This window comes from Platalea leucorodia, assembly GCF_965183815.1.
Source record: "Platalea leucorodia genome assembly, chromosome: 4".
NCBI classification, from domain to species: domain Eukaryota; kingdom Metazoa; phylum Chordata; class Aves; order Pelecaniformes; family Threskiornithidae; genus Platalea; species Platalea leucorodia.
In genome coordinates this window covers 117646088-117663998 of record NC_138826.1, presented here as the reverse complement: position 1 = coordinate 117663998, position 17911 = coordinate 117646088, and the positions used below count along the sequence as shown (strand labels likewise).

Below are 17911 nucleotides of genomic sequence, written 5' to 3'. Positions count from 1 at the left end.
CGCTGCGCGGGGCGGCGGAGCGCGGCGCGGCGGGCGGGTGGCGGCGCCGCACTTCCCCGGCAGCCGCGGCGGCAGCCAGCGAGCCCGGCCCCGGCGCTGCCGGTGCCGCCGCACGGGGCCGCGGTGGCGGCCGCGGAGCCCTGAGCGCCCGCCGCTCCGCCCGCCGGGGAGCGGGGCTGCGCGCCGGCGAGCCGCTCCCCCCCCCCGCCCGGTCCGCGCCCGAGGGGAGAGGAGGCGAGCGGGGAGCCGCGGCGGCCATGGGCAACGAGGCGAGCCTGGAAGGAGGCGAAGGGCTGGGCGCCTTCCCCGAAGGGGCGGCGGCAGCCGGGGATGGCGGCGGCCCCGCGGCCCCCTTGCAGCGCCTGGTCCCGGCCGGGGTGGAGGCGGACCTGAGCCAGCTGAGCGAGGAGGAGAGGAGGCAGATCGCCGCTGTCATGTCAAGGGCGCAGGGGCTGCCCAGAGGGAACCTCGCCGGCGCGGAGCCGCCTCCCATGCAAAGGCACGCACGGAAAATCTCCCTTCTCCCGCTCCTCCCTTCCCCCCTTCTCCGTCTCCTCGCGGTGGGGCGGGGGGCGAGCGGCAGCACGATCCGGGCCCGCTGCATCGGGAGCAGGCGGTGCGTTTTGCTGGCGGAGGGAGGGAAGGGGGCGGCTGCACGAGTGCGGACACTGGGATGGAGCCTGCACTCTCCAGCTTTTCCTACTCCGGTGGTTTCTAATAATAACGACGGTCCTCGCTTCCAGTGGGCTGCGCCCTCCCCTTCCCTCCCTTCGCACCGATCCGGAGCACGGGTAGCTTCTGTGTCTAGGGAGGGGAGAGGTTTGCAGGCAACGTTTCGGTTTTCTGTGTGTGTGTGTGTGCTTTACGGGGCTGGAGTGCCCCACAGCTCAGATAGTGGGCAGGGAACCTCTCCCCAGGGCTGATGGGCTCTGTAAGGTTCCCTTTCTGGAGAAAGAGATTCTTGTTTAATCTTTCGGAGCTTTTGAGTATGATGTATTTGCTAGTCATTACTGTGCCAGTTCCTAACCTCTACAGCTATCATTTGGCTTCATTAAATAGTCATGGATTGAGGAGGTCTGTTTCAGTCTATTTTTCTCCCCTTATTTCTCTTCTCGATGATTTTTTTTTTTCCTTTTCTATTTTGTTGAAAGGGGAAAGAGAGGCCAAATAATAGATTAAATTGATTGCCACGGGATTCCGTATTCTGAGTAGTGATGGCTTTACCTGCATCTGGGAAGGCTGGGGCGATTTCCTTCCCCCTTCTTTCCCTGCCCCTTAGCGAATTCACTGCCCGACGTGCAACAAGCCCCTTCCCCCGCCCCGGCCCGGGGGCCGCCCCGCCCCTCTCCGCTCCGCGCTGCCGGGGCCGCTGCCGGGGCCGCCGCCCGCCGATCGCCGCCCGGCCCCTGCCGCTGTCCGCGGTCCTGAACTCGCCGGCGTCCCCCGCCCGTCAGCCAGGGCCGGCCTCTCTGTCGCTCTCCGTCTCCGGGGCTGGGTGTGTTGTTTGTCTCGAAGGAGGATGCTGAAAGGAGCCTCCTCGACTGACCGTTCAACACGGTTCTTGTGTATTGACCTCACCCTAGAGAAATACATACTGAGTTTATATAATGTCAGGTTTATATAAGTGAATTCTAGAAGAGGAGCAAGGAGGGTGGGACCAAATTAATCCTTGGGCAAACTACTGAAGTCATTGGGATTATACCTGAAATGATGGTCTCCATTTTTTAAAACTGGAAATCAAATCTTCCTATCTTATGTCTTGCATATTTATTAAACAGGTATTAACACTGTATGTAAAATATACTTTTCCATTCACTTCAGGGCTCTACCCAGCTTCTATAGATGTTAATGGAAAAAAAAAAAATCATATTGGTTAGTTTGGTGAAACTAAGCTCAGAATCCCTTTTGTATAACAGCCTATGAGCAAAGACACAAAGACTTTAAAAGTTTATTGTTTCATGCTCATGTTCCAGTAAAAAAGTAAGATAACTGCCCTTGGAATATTTTAGAATAGGCTAAACTCATTGCAGTGTGGATATTTCTGCATTTATAAATGGCTGCTTTCCTACAAACATATGTATGATATCAGAAACTACTTTGATCTTATTAACGTACCATGCTTTCACTCTCCATTTAAAGTAAAGGCACTCTATATTTGTGAATTACGGGGTTTTAACTTTTAGTCAAAGTTGATGTTTTAGCGTTCAGTGCAATAACCTATCCACTAGGTTCTTTTGTGGGGTTGTAGCAGTTCCCATCGTAGCATCTTTGTGCCTGTCACATTGTAATGAGGTTACTGCTTGTCTCTGCTCTTGTTTTGTGGCTTTACTTGCTCCTCTTGCGCACCTCTCTTGCTATTGAGATGTACAAAGAATGATGGGAATAATTATTAAGAACCTGATCCAAACCCTTGGAGTAAGACTCTTCTAAGGACTAAGGATCAACCTCTTCCAGACTGCAACTTAAGTAAAGAACTAGCCTGCTGAGACTCAGATACCTTAGCTTCAAGCTTTTTTATTTTGGTTTGTGTAGCCAAAGAAATCAGATGTGGAAAATACCTCTTAACTGATGCTCTACAACTGTTGTGCCCAACAGCTTTTTTTTCTGGTGTGGTTATGCCAGTCCAAATGTTAAGTGACTGAAATAGTGATCAAAAGAGGAATTCTGGCTTACAGTTTATATAGCTGTGCATTATGACAGTGTCCCTATTGCATGATCTGTTAGTTTTTTTCATGTTGTGAACTGGATTTTTCCTCTGTAATTTCCATTGCAGCTTTAGCTGCTAGTGTCACCTGAGAGACCAGTAATGAATTCCTATTCTAAATGGTTTCATTTCCCTCCCAAAGTAATCTAAGTTTTGAAGTGTACAGATTTCTCATGACTGATGATATTCTGAAGTAACAATTTTTGTAACTACAGACTTTTTAATAGTAAGTAATGTATGTACCAGGAAACATAGTTGCATGTTTACCACCATAAAATACATGCTGTAGCTTCTAGGACTTTGAGCTTTTAAGTCTGCAAAAATGTAATAGCGAAATAAATGCAATTAATATTTATTATGCATTTTAATATAAACATTTAGATCTAGAGCACCTAAAGTGAACTGCCTAAATCAAATGTAACTTTTTTTGTGTGTGTTTGTTTGGTTTTTTTCTTTGAACATTTTATTCTCTAGCTTCCAGTCAGTTTGGGATGCTTAGCCCCTATGGAAATCCCTCTATCCTGTTTCAATTACCTGTCTTCAGAAAACTCATGGTTAGGAAGTTTGGCTGAAACATACACAGTCAATTTGTAAGCAAGTTCCAGTTGTTCTAGCTTCATTGAATGACTCTAACTGTGTCAGTGTCCACTTGCTGAGGAATTGTTCCACATCATCTGAAAGGATTAGATGACCAAACTCAATATATGAACCATCTAATGCAGCTGGGTTTTTTTGATTTTTTTTTTTTCCAGTTCATTAAGTTGTTCACAATAGACATTAACAGAAAAAAACTTGCTGCATTTTGAGAGGAAATGCTAAGAAGTCTTACTGATTGTCACACTTCTAAAATATGTTTATGGTGTATTTTCCACAAGAAGTATTTATTTTTGTTAATGACATCACTCTGTTGACTTTAAAAAAAAAAAAAAAAGCCACCGGGGTATGCGTAAGTTTATACATATCCTGTCTGTAGATATGAAAAGATCTAACTATCCTGGAGTTGTGTAGTTATTGCACTTCTCTCTAAAACTATTTACACTGATGAATGGGAAAAAGACATGCCTTTTTAAATAGGTTTTTATAGTTATGGCATTCAGGAACTAGACCAATAGTCTTTCTGTTAAGTCTCCTCTTGACTCCAAAGTAAGCTTTGATTTGGCTGTAATAGTCATGTAAATGAATAAAGATGAGCTCTATGAATCAAGGCCAAAGTGAGGAGAAACATAGCAGCACAAAGAAAAGAATTAGGTGAGGGAGGACTAAATGATGTCGCTTGTTGAGTCTGGGTTGAAGACTTTAAAACAATGGTGGGTTTTTCATGATTCAAAAGGTTTAAAAATAAGAATTTTTTTTGTCAAACAAAGACAGGGTTTTTTTTTTGAGAATTTCTGGTTCTCCAGATTAATTCAAATTGTTCACTGACAGTCTGTAGCTGGTTGTAAAATAATTCCAGAAAAGAAGTCTTCAACTTTCAGCTACCTAAAACTAAATGGAGCAAGTCCTGGCTTTTGACAGGGGTAACATTTCTCAAGAAACTTGTCTTTTCAAGTCTTTTTCTTCCACTAGTTAACCACGCTCTGCCTCCATTGCTTAGAAACATTGTTATGTATAAAGGCAAGACAAGTCTGGTCTTCAGAATACACCAGAAGCCTTGCAGAATCACCTGGGATTTTGGTCCTAAATTCATGGGTTTTAATCTTATTTCAGGTCCTGACATCTGATCAGGTGGAAATTTACGGAACACATTATTTTGATAAAAATCAAAGCTGGAGGAGAACTCTGTTCCAGTAGGGATCCACAGTTATTTCATGTTAATGTCCAAGTTCAGTTTCTAAAAACAGTTTTAGGATTTTTTTTTTTTTTTTTTTTTTTTTTTTTCCTTCTCTTCTTCCCTCTTCACACTGTAAGGTTTGGGCATGGTACCCTGTTTCCTGACCTGAGTTTTAATAGTACTATTGATCCTTTTCTTTTTTTTTTTCCCTTGTCACTCTTAGCATTGTGGAATGAAGCCTTCCAGCTTTTTGAACACTTGCACACACGAATGCTGAAAGTGTACCAGACAGCCACTAATAGAATAGTTGAAATGATTTCATTTAGTAAGCAGTACCTCTTCAGATAAACCTAGAGTGCTTACCTAAATAGCAAGAAACAGAACTGCAGGTAGACCTACCTAGTTGCTAAATAGAGTATAAAATTATTCTTTTAACAAGCAAAAATGCCAAATATTTGAAGGAATTAGATTATCATTGGGCTTTTCTGAATTTTCCTCTGGATGAATAACGAGTTAATCAGTGTTCACTGACGCCAATGGAAACACACCTACTCACTTCAGTGGGTTCCACATTAAGGTTGTAAACTTCCCAGTATTACGGCCAATAAATTTACAAGAATGGGGAAGGGTAAATGGAGCTATGGAGGGCTGGAAATAGTTTGTCCTTAACAAGCATTTCATGTGGAAATTTTTAATTTGCAAAAACATCAGATATAAGATTGTGAGAAAATCACATGTTGCGAGAATTACGAGCACAGAAATGGCTACCACTTAGCTTTGTCCTTTTATATTGCCATTGCTAGGTATGTAATGAACACTCTAAATATTAATCAGAAATAATAGTAAATCCATGGTAATGTTAACAGTGTAAAATATATTTTTCAATGTATACACTATATATGATTTTGCAGACTTCTGGTAAAACTCTTAAACAGAATTGTGCATTTATTTATTTATTTATTTATTTATTTATTTATTTTAGTTAAGGAGTACAGTTAAAGGTAATGAGTGATGATTTATTTTGTTCATGAATGCCCAAGAAGAAATGTCACATCTAGAAAAGCAAGATCACAGTTAACTGGATCTCTCAAAGTGAAAACTGAAAATTTTATATTTACAATGCTGTTGTGGCTCTAAAAAGAACACTGTATTTTCCAGCAAAAGCATGGTGATAGCACTGTATAGAATATTTTACTACATCCTTTAGCAGTAGCATTGAATACAATATTATTTCCTCCAGCTGCAGCTGATTATAGCAACAAGTAGAATAGTATGTCACATATGAAGACATGATCTTGATTTTGGTTCCTACATTCTTAGTTTTCTTTTCTCCTATATGAAAACACAGCAAAAGGTTATTGGAGAATTGGGAAAAATCCCTACGTAATGAGAGATTTTCTTTTTGTTGCTGGGCAATGTGAGTTGGGATGGTGCTGGGAGGAAGCTCTATAATAGTTCTATTTAAAAAGAAAAAAAAATCCTTCAGGACAAATTCTGTGAACTGGCATCTGTTTTATGTGATTGAAAATTTTTCTGATTTGTGAGTGGATGGGTGGCAAAGTAAATATTTCAGCAAGGCATATACTTCTTAACATATCTGGATTTTAGGAGTTTAAGTCCCTGCTTGCATATTGGATTGTAAATATATCCAAATTTTGTACAAGTAGCCAAAACACAAGTACATAAACATTTTGTATTGTGCAGTGTTTTTCTTGTATGGCTGTGCTCTGATCTGCTAATTTTCTGACACCTCTATTTCTTTTAGTCTTCTCTGTCTCCCCATGTTTGTATCCCAAGCGATAGAGTGGGGAGTTAGTCATTTGGATTTAGGTAAAATAGGACGTTGTAGCTTCAGATTTCTGAAGAGAAAATTATGTGGTTAAACACTGTTGTCAGATTTGATTATTTCCTAAATAATAGATACGTCTATGAATACTTGCATACGTCTTTATAGAACAATAATTTTTATTTAAATACTTTTTACATGCACCTTATGTTATAAGCCTTGGTCTTGCAAACACTTAAGCACCTGAGAAACTTCACAGTATTACCAGAGCACTTCCAGGGTCACAGACACAACTTATTTTATCTCATTTTTCTAGTACTCTGCATTATTTTAATTTTATTACATTTTTTTGTCTGCAGACATCCTGAGCTTGATACAAGCCACCCTCCCAGGCAGCCAGGTAAGCCTCCAGATCCAGGACCACCAAGTTTAAGTAAAAGCAGAACAGTAGATGTGCTGAAGACAGAACAACGGGCACCTGGACGGAGCCCTTCTTCTATTAGTCTAAGGGAATCAAAATCCAGGACTGATTTTAAAGAAGATCAGAAGCCAAGTATGATGCCCAGTTTTCTCTCAGAAGCCAATCCATTGAGTGCAGTCACTTCAGTTGTGAACAAATTCAATCCTTTTGATTTGATATCAGATTCAGATGCAGCCCATGAAGAAGCCAGTAGGAAACAAAAAGTTACCCAGAAAGAGCAAGGGAAACCTGAGGAGCAGAGGGGTCTTGTAAAACATCCAGCTCAACAACAGTCTCCAAAGCCAGCTGTTCAACAACAAGGACCTGCCAGACCTACCCCGCAGCAAACTGAGTCTTCCAAACCAGTGCCTCAGCAGCAGCAGCCTGGGGAACCAAAGCAAGTTCAGAAACCAGGCCCTGGTCACCCAGCAGACTCTAAGATAGAACAAGCGAAACAACCACCCCAGCCACGAGGACCACAAAAATCTCAGCCCCAACAGTCAGAACCAGCGAAGCCTGTTCAACAACAAACTTCTGCAAAACCTTCATCAGGCCCAACAAAACCATCGCCACAGCAACCAGACAATGCTAGAACGTCATCCCAAGCACCACCTCCCACAAAACCATCATCGCAGCAGCCAGGACCTGTAAAACAACCATCTCAACAGCCAGCACGGCAAGGAGGTCCTGTAAAGCCATCTTCCCAGCAAGCAGGGCCTCCAAAACAGCCTCCTCAACAACCTGGACCCGAAAAGCCATCTGCTCAGCAAACAGGACCTGCAAAACAACCATCGCAGCCTGGACCGGGGAAACCACCTCCGCAGCAAACAGGGCTTGTAAAACAAGTGCCACCACAGGCAGGGCCTACAAAACCGTCTTCTCAGACTGCAGGGGCCACAAAGCCCCCGGCACAACAACCAGGACTTACAAAACCACCAGGCCAGCAACCAGGGCCTGAAAAACCCTCACAGCAAAAGCAAGCCGGTGCAACCCAGCCCCCTGAGTCTGCCCCAAAGAAAACCTTCTGTCCTCTTTGCACAACCACTGAACTGCTGCTGCATGCTCCAGAAAAGGCCAATTACAACACGTGCACACAATGTCACACTGTAGTCTGCAGCCTGTGTGGATTTAATCCTAATCCTCATATAACAGAGGTGAGTAGTTTTTAAACTGTTGTTTGCTACCAGAGCACAAAATTACGGTTACTTTCATTATGCTGAAACATCAGATGTGTTACAATGTATCATCATGATCACTTAAGGCCTTAACAAGTTCAGTGAGAAAAATCATGCTATTTGGGAAAACTACTTACGAGTAAAAGGGGGTAAAATCGGGGAAAAAAAGAGGGTAATGGTTCTCTGTTTGCACAGTGTTTAGAAGTGTGTTCTCATTTCCTCATATAAAAAGAGGAGGAACCCCAATGTGACTTCTTTGCCATTTTGCTTGATTTTAAGCATTCACTGTCTATGTTTATAATGTGACCACAATAGTCATGTCCTAATATGTTTATAAATAAGTAAAATTTGCTGCTATGAGAACTAACTAATCAAAAAAATATAAAAATGACTCTTCATAGCCCCAGTGTGTGTTTTGGAAAAGGATGTGGGGTGGATTTACTTTGTAACCGTGTCAGTGTTCATTAGCTGAAAGCCTGAGTCATGAGTTTTGACTTGGTGATACTCAGGTTATTTCATTCTTGTGGGATGCTAAGAAAGCGATCTCTGTGGACTATTTCTAACCTTGATCACCATTCTTGCTGTAATTATATAATGTAGAAATGGCATAGAAAGTAATATTAGGACTTCAAATGAACTTCTTTTAACCTGATGTTTGTGGTAGCTTGATTTGTGTGCTTATACATATCCTTTACTTGCTCTGTGTGGGAATAAGGCTTCATACGAATGTCTGATCTCTTCTTATTGCTTGAACAGCTTCTCATACATCCTGATGCGCTAATTTTAAATTTGCAATGTAGTTTGGGTTTGTTTTCAGTAACAACACTTCTATCAATTTATAGAAATTCAGGCATAGCAGGCTGGGCACTGAAGACTAACTAGTGATAAACAGCCAGAAGGGGTATTTGGGAAGCTTATTTTTGTTTTGTTTTGATATTAGTTTAGCTGATCAGAGATGCTGATAGGAAGAAGTACAGACTACTACTATATTCTGAATCTGACAAATAATATCCCTAGGTTTAAAATGGAATCAAAGAATTGCTGAGGCTGGAAGGGTCCCCTAGAGATGATGTAGTCCAACTCTCTGCTCAAAGCAGGGTCGCCTAAAGCAGGTTGCTCATAGCCAATTTTGAATATCTCCAAGGACGGAGACTTCACAGCCTCTCTGGGCAACCTGTTCACTCAGTACCACAATGACTTAAGAACATTGCTAGCAGTTAGATTTCTTTTCAGTGCGCATGTTTATTAGTGATACTTTTAGGTGGGTACCTGGTAACAAACAGCAGGCTTTTGGCATCCAGGAAGTATATTATTTATTTATTTGTTGTTAAAATTGCAAATTTAAACCTGAAAGACTAATCACAGTAACCATTGATAGCACATTGCGTCATTTAGGAGTGTACTCTCTTGTTTGAGTTTAGGGAAATTCAGAATTGAGATGGTTGGCATTAATGCTTGGACTGGAAAAAGAATGATTTGAACAGCCGAGTGCAGAAATTTCAGAGCATCTGCACCTAACCAGGTGCTCAAAGATTGTGTTATCAGGGCCTATATGAGGAAAGGTGATAAAGCATGTCATACTGGACAGTCTGGGGTAAAAAAAGATATATTTATGTATAATGGACAAGAAATGTGATCCATTGATGTTGAAATCAAAGAGGAACTTTTGTAAGAAAACTTTACCTTTGAGTTCTGACAGAACATTTTTAGATCAAAATTTCTTACATTTTTTTGTGGATGCCGAGTTGTTTATTTCTGTAGTGTGCTTCTGGAGTATCTTGGAGCTCCAAGGTTGTCTTCCTTTAAAACCTTCAGATTTCCCATGGAAATGGTCAACAACTTTGGTATGTTCAAATGAAATGGATTTTGAGAGAGAGAGAATTTATGTAAGAAGATCTCAAAGTATTTGTAAATTCCATGAATACCTACTAGTTTTTGAAGCGGGTACTCTATAAGTGTGAAATTCAGGACTTTAAGACAATAAATACAGCTGCATTTAAGACTAACTGATTGCATACATATGTAAAAGCAGATTTGAATTTCATATTACACATTGATATAAACACAGGATATGCATTTATTTCATGATGAAATCACTTCAGTAAACGAAGGTATTGGACGTCTAATTTATTCAGCTATTAGTTCCAATCTCCTGACTCCCACTCAGACTTTTCTCATTTGCTCAGCTTTGCACCACCAGCTGTCTTGCTGAAACTTCATTGTGGGTGTCCTGCTCCAATCTGCAGTGAAGTGCAACGAGAATCACATCTGACTTTACTTTGCTCCAACTGTTCAGTAATGATAGAACCTGCTCTGGCACATACAAAAATTTTATTTATTTCAGCTGCAAACGTTCCCACTTGAGTTATTCTCAAACTTTCCTTCTAGTTTCCCTTTCCTTTTAATATTTAGATTATTAACAAAAGTTTCTTATTCCTCCTTTACAATAGCTTACACATTTCTTCCTGTCTAGCATGAAAACCATGGTTTGTGTCTTAGCTGTCAGTTTTCTTGATTACGGTGCAAGTTTTTTCTTTTGGCTTCTCTTTAAGTTCTCCAAAAATGTTATTGACCAGAAGTCTTTGTCTCTTACCCATGCACTTACTGACTATATCTTCACCTCTTATTGTTATACTTTGACTTTTTCTGCTGTTCTTTTTGCCAGGTTTCATGATGCGGTAATCCTGTGTTGTGCCTTTACTATGCCCTTTATAGCCACTGTTTTTATTGCTTATGTTAAAACACATTACGGACCAGAAAGCAATAATTTCAAATTGTATGTGGGGAGAGTGAAAGGGATTTATTTAGAAAAGAATTTATATTACTTTTGTCCTCTAACATTTTCCCCTGTACAGCTGCTTGAACTACCTTCGTAAGATCTTCTTCTTACAAGTTTCTTAAAGGATAGTTCAGTCTTCATAACTAACAGTGAATTACTCTTCCAGTACAGATCCTTCTAAATTTCTGTATTCTATACTTCTAGCTGATTCTGGAAAGAATGGAGCAGGCTTTACAAACTGGCTCAGGAAGTAGATTGCATGCATTGTAAAACCATTATAAAAAGTACTGATTTTTTAAATTTGTATTCATTCTTTTCATTTAAACCTCTATTTAAAATGCAGTAGTTCATGCACTCCAACTGTTTTAACTCACTAGAGAGAACTGTGTAACTAAGAGCAGAAAGTGATACCTGTATTGTCACAAGGTCAGACCCCTTGAACTACTTCTCTGAACCATCTGACACTGCGGTCCCCTTGGGGAAAAGGGAGAGTTGGTATCTTGGTTTTGTACAGCAGTCTAGAGAGAAAACACACCATGCATAATGTGTTCAGTAACATATGTCTCTCTAATCTGTCTAGGTATTCACACTCCGCTCATCACCATGGCACATGACTGCCTAGCAACAGTTGCATAAAGTAATGGAAAAAATTATATAAACAGATTTGATGACTGGTGCTCTGTTCAATTTTCCTTTCACATATATAAGAACCTTGTAGTAGGTGTGTGTTTTTATTTTATTACATGGTGATTTATTTTTCTCATTTTTTTTAAATTTTATTTTGCCAAAACCACTCCCATGAGCCATTAGCAACAGAAACTAGCACTTCCAAAAAAAAGATTCAGCCCTCTAGAACATTTGAATAGGAGTAGGCTTTCTGAAAATGAGCAAAGACGTCTGAGGGACTATCCATTTTCTTCAACACATGTATAGTTTTTGATAAAGCTGGGCAAAACCCATGAACTACTGTAGTTAAATCTAAATGATTGGTGCATATGTTTGATAGCTGGAGTAAATTTTCATCCCAGTGAACTAGTTATTGGAAGATACACACAACATGGACTCAGCAAGGGTTTAAAGTGTAATAATATATCATTACATTTTTTTGTGATGGACGTCTGTAAAGCTGATGATCAAGTGGTGTGTTAAAGTTGTTAATGTTGGAAACTTGGTTGTACGTGGGCTCTGCTCCATGAGCCCACCTTTGATGAGTATGTGTGCATATGCGAATGCTTGTCTTCTAGGTAGTTTTTAGGAGGGATTATTTTTCATGCATTTTATCTACGTTAGTCTGTATTTCATCCACTGTTACAGTAGGCTTTTGAGACGCTATTTAAAATTAGTCTTGGAGCCAGGTATTATTTTTTACTTAGATACTTGCTGAAAATTGCACATTAAGATAATGTGAAGATGTGTATATTGATGTAGGATTTATTTACTTGCCAAAAGCTCTTCTGGGTGGAGGCAGAGTTCTAAAAAATATGTTATTGGTTCTGACTGACTGTTTTTGAAACAACATGTCTATATGATAAAGTTGAGTTAATCCTAATGGAAAAAAGAGGAGGGGGAAAAAAAAAAAATCGAGTTTCCCGAAGTGGAGTGTATAATTTCAGATCAAGTAGAACATTTTACTGGATTTAAACCTTTATTTTTCAATTCAACAGGAAAAATAATTTTTTTAACCCAATCTGAAAATATTTTCTTGTTGTAATTTTTTTGGGGGGATATCTATTTTTGGGTTTTTTTTTTTCTGCTTTTGGTAGAGCTAGGAATTTTCCCTATCAGTTGCTCTAGATACTACAGCCTTGATTTTTTTGCTCTTTCTTTCTGCTTCCATTTTTATGTGCAATCATATCACAACCTTTGGTGATTTAAGAGTGTCATGATTTGGTTCAAATCTTCATAATGATTTTTGATATTTGTGTTTATTTTTATTAATGTCCTGCATCTCTAAGTATCCTAAACAGTAGCAAATACATGGGCATGAAGTATTTTCAGTAACTAAAGAGAATTTAAACAGCCAGAAATGCATTAGTTTTCTTCAGTTACTATCATTATTACTAGCTTGTACAGGGAAAAACATATATAATAATTTAAAATATTATTCATATAAGGAAGATGACTATAATTCTTGTGGTGAGTCCAGGTAAGTTGTGCTTATACTTACAATAAAATTAATAGAAATGATTCTATTAGGTATTTGTTGATTACGTGACAGTAAAGGAAGCTATTGAGTGAATTGAAATATTCCCTGCGGTTTACAGTCTAGACCCTGCTGTGTTGCAGTAGTGCATAAGAACCAGAATGCAACATGGACTGGAAATGACATATAAACAAAAATAAAACTGCCATAGCTGTGGATAGTGACATGCCACAATGTCTGAGCTTTTTAATACCAGGAAAAATAGCTTTGAAACTGTGTGCCCTATGTAAACTTAGACTTGCGGAGATATTCAGGCTTATATAGGTAATACAAAACAAAATAGAAAAAAATTAAGGACTTGAATCTGACCATCAGCTGTTACAATCATAAGTTGTAAAGAAATGAGTGAAAAAAAACCCAAAAAACAACAAAGCTCAAAGCTTTTTTTAACTTTTTCAAAGTATTAATTTAGATATCAACTCTTAACTGTGCCAAAGTAAAGCTAGAGGTGTTCTGTAAAAGAGGATGGAGTTTAGTCTGGGTTCAAACTGATCAGAGAGCAGATTCAAACAAGCCTTGCTTAGTTGTCTTTTAAAAAAGATCAAAGTTTAAAATATTTCTGTGTGAAATATTTGGTTTGGTCCAAAGAGTAGTTGGGGTGTTCCAGTGTTACTAACACTGCAATTTATATGGAAATGGAGATTATTCTCAATTTTTGTGATTAAATGAAGTTAGTATAGTTCCTTTAATTCTGCCCCTAGCTAGAACTGCAGGATTTTGGGAAAATTGTAAAGATCCTCAAATAGAAGGGTTATGGAAGTACAGAATATTGTTTCTCTCTGTGGAATATCCTTAAACACACTCCCGCACCCTTTCTCTCTCAGTGGAAGACTATACTTCTTATATTTCTGCTTTACATTTAGGATTAGATGTATTAATAGTATTGATGCCCTGTGGATTTTTTTTTTTTTTTTCTTTTAAGAAAGGGGCAGAACATAAAAAGAAGCAAAAACCTATGCATGGCAAATAGCTTCTCAATATTTTAATTGGGCAATATTCTACAATATGTGGAGTGTTTTCTCATTAGCCCAGAAAACTATCCTGTCCAGTTTTTAACACAAGTAAATAATAAATTAATCTGCATAGCTAAAGATGTCAACTGCAGTGAGCCATCTGCGCCAGTATTGCTGTTGCTCAGCAACTGTAATTTACTACTATGTTAGGCCATGTGATGTGGAGATGCTGTTTGCTGGGTAATCACTGGGCAGGAAGCGTGGCCCAGCCCTGCTCCGACCAGACAGCATAATCCGTTTTCAAATCCCAGCGATATTCACTTGGATATGCTCTGTGCAGCACAGATGAACTTTGTTAACCTTTTCTTTGCTGCTGTCTTGATTTGCAGTTATATTTTTTGTTAATCATTCCCGTGTTTCTAGTATATTAAATCTAGATGCAGTTAATGAAAGCCATCAGCATTTGTTGCAGTGATGCGTGATGCTTGATGCAGTGCACTGAGCTGTGTTTAAAAGTCTTCTTCCTTGTCCTACGCATGAGGCAGCTTAAACACATACTTGGCGGTAAAAACTAACTTTTAGATATTCTGTAATACTGGCATTCAACAAAAAAAGTCAAAAGATTATATGTTCGCTATTTTGCTTTACGATTCTAATTATATAAGCTATAAAACAATAGTTCCCCAAATGCTCATAGGTCATATGCAAGCTATAGCTTTTTGTATTAGTAATTTTAACAGAGTATGGAGTTTTAAGATTGTGGTAACTGCATAACACAATTCATCCAGTAATGTTTTTTAGTATTTTTAAAATAGCTAAGTAACATTTAAAAATAGTCTTTTAAAATGGCTATTTAAAAAGCTTGCTCAAACCTTGGTTTAGCACCAAGCTACAGTGATTGTAACCATTGCCGTGGTTTGTGGAATGGATACCTGGGGACCATCCTGCTAACTAGAACCCAGCATAATTTTTGTGAGCATCTTGAGTCAGTGTTTCCTGATAAACTCCCTGGTTGCCTTTTATCTCTGATATCTGAAAGGAAGGTAAATATTTATTTTGTAGTGATAATCTGCTTGCCTCAAATGAGGATCAGTTGCATACTGTGTACAATAGTTAAACGTTTATTTCAGTGTAATTTCTTCAAATAGCTGAGATGTTATTCATGGAAGGATGGTGTAGAAGGAAAACTTTGTCTCTAGTATTGCCCAGGCTTGTTTAGAAGAGCTTTTCAGTTGTATGTTGACATACTAATTCAGTTTGTTCTGTGATAGAAGTTCATCTTTTTTGTTCATAACAGGATTTTCTGACCTAGTTTCTTGTCTCTTACAGTATTCTACATGAAGCTGCATAAAATCATGGGCTCAAGCGCTTTAGTTTTCATGTTTCTCTCATCATCTTGGCAGAAATGTCTGCTAAGAGCCAAATCTGAATTCCTCACTCCTCTCTAAAATTGCCAGGAACCAAATAAGTTGATGTGTTTTCAGGCTAGAAACTGGTTTTGTCAATAAAGCTTTGGGGCAGCGCTGAGCAATGTCAGAAAAGTCCATTTACATATCCATGGCAATGTAAAGGCTCTATAAATCTTTACATTTCTGTGGTAATGTAAGGGGATGTTAATTTTTTTATGTATATCTTAAATTTCCTTTTTATAGTACCAAATGACTGGTCTAAATGAGAATGAGACCCATTGCCTTAGAGTGCAGCTCTGTTCTGCAAAAGGACTGTTAAAACGGCTTCCGAGAGCTTCATTCATATTGTGTGCCAGTAATTTTTACATGAAATATGTTCAATCTGCAAGTCAAAATTTCTTTCTCACAGTACATCTGGAATCTTAGAATCAAGCTGGATTCTCTTCCTCCCCTACATCATCTGCAGGAATAGAAATTGAGAACACCAGTCGATGCACTCACTTTCTGACAGTTTTCCTATTGCTTTTGATGGGTTTGCATAGTTAGAACAAATGTGAACACTTTTGCAGAAAGGAGTAGGCTCCGGTTGTGTTGGCTTTGCCTTCGGTTGTGTTGGCTTTGTTTGGGAAAAGGAGAACTGAAGTGTAGCTCGTATTTGTTATTGGAGTCAACTGTTAGATTATGAATGAATAAAGAAAGGTGAGCTATGGAATGTGGTGCTATAATTTTCTTCAGTGTAATTCTCCATGGATGTTATTACTGAAACACTGTGAATAAATTCATTTGGTGCTCTCAACTAGTGAAGTCTTTATGATGCTTTTTTAGGATGTTATGGCTGATGAATACATAAAACATATTTTAATTACTTGTTTGTTGTTATGAGGGCATGTAGTTTCTACATCAGTGAGTTAGAAAGCAGGCAGCACTTTCTGTTCAGTAGTTGAAATTAAACAAAAATGCTGCATGAAATCTGTCAAATGTACAGTCCTAGTCATGACACTTAATGGCATGGGTCTCAGGATGAAGAAAGTCACAGGGATTACTTCTAGAAATAAGATCCAGCCCCCACCCCCATCTACCAGTGTAAAAATAGGCAGCTTGGGATCCTCAGCATCAAAGAAGAATCTCCTTTACAATTAGACAGGAGCTGGAAAAGCTCAGGTGTTGCCCTGGAAACTTTTGCCTTTTAATTCTAGGTAGAGAGATGGGAAATGCCGAGAAAGAAACTAGAAAGTCACAGAACTGCTGTCCAGGAAGACCTTTAAGGATAGACAAACATTAGTATTTTAGGTATCTACAGCAGCAGTAAGTTTTACTTCATCTGTATTAACATGTAAGAGCATCTGTATTTAACAGAAGCTTGCTCCCGTTAAAGTTTATGGAAAATCTCTGTAATTGCAGTTTATGGAAAATCTTTGTAATTGATACAAAACTGCATCATGTAGCGCACTTCATTTTGAACTCCTGCAGTTCCAATCACAGAACTACAGCCTGTGCAGTTTTGTATTTGTTTGAAGATGATGTGTGTAAGTTATAATGACTTGAGGGTTTTGGCACTTAATTCCTCCCACTAAAATGCATGGGAGGAATTTTATGTCTAAACCAGAAAGATTTAAAAAATAATACAGTGAAGTAAAACTTCCTACATTTTCCATTTTGAAGTTCAGCTGTAGGAGTAGCAAATTCATTTTTAGTTTTAAAGGCTTCAGTTTAATACCAAGAATGTGTGTGTATATGTATATAGTTGTGGGGTTTTTTTTTTGTTTTTTTAAGATAAGGAAAAAATAACAGATGAGAGTTAAGGTTTTGTCTTCTGGACAAGATTATGTTGAAAACTGTCATATAGAATTAACTTTTGTTTGGACTCCACTTAGGTAGTAGAGTCAGACTGGACCGGCTGCATGTTGAAAACAAGCCTAAATGCTTATAAATGCAATTGGAATCTGGACACCTTAAACATAAGAATTATTCAGTCTACTTTTTATGTAGCCCCACCCAATCCTACAGCCACTTCCTTTGGGGCCTTAAAGGTGTCATAGTGACTTAAAATCAGATTTCCTGGAAGCCGAATGAGAGCAGGTAGGCACCTGTTACTGCCATGCTTTCATCTGGTCATCTTAATTTAGAGCATACCATTTTCATTTAAAGAAAGGGGAAAAAAAAAAAGAAAAAAAAAAGAGGCAAGCGGAGGTGTCAAAAAGAAGCAGGAGCAGTGAATCACTATGAAAAGTACGTTGTCCAAATCTCTGTAAAAGTTCTGTGGCTAGTGGGGAAAGACATTCCTCACTTAGGCCCGTTAAAAAGCTCCTCACAGGATCCTGTCTTTCTCCACCATAGAGGAGGGCCCACCTCCCTAATATAAGAAATCTTAATCACTTTGCCAAAGCCAGACAGCGGTGACAGCTGAGGTGGATGTTCAGAGTATGTGGCTTAAGTGTGGTCTTTGATTAAACTTAAACCTTCTAGAAAACCCTTAAGAATTCATCCAGAAATGGTATTAATATGTATCTAATTAAATTAGATTGCTAATATCTAAAATCAGGTGTTGTAATTAAGATTACGTATTGCAACTAATTGTCCCTCGAACAGGGGACTTGTAGGGGAACTGATCACCAATCAAACAATACGGGAGTTAAGCGAAATGTAATCTTTGCTCAGGTCCTCTGTGCAG

The 17911-nt window shown here is 39.1% G+C and overlaps 1 protein-coding gene across 1 annotated transcript in view; it reads left to right on the top strand.

Moving 5' to 3' along the window:
* Positions 1–257: 257 nt before the first annotated feature.
* The window catches only part of PCLO (piccolo presynaptic cytomatrix protein), a gene marked incomplete at both ends in the record, with an annotated part of 378928 nt that continues 361274 nt past the window's right edge, over positions 258–17911 (top strand). The window contains 2 exons of the mRNA XM_082309114.1: positions 258–499; positions 6621–7875. Of these exons, the coding sequence (XP_082165240.1) occupies positions 258–499; positions 6621–7875 (1497 nt within the window). The remainder of the gene's footprint in view (positions 500–6620; positions 7876–17911) is intronic.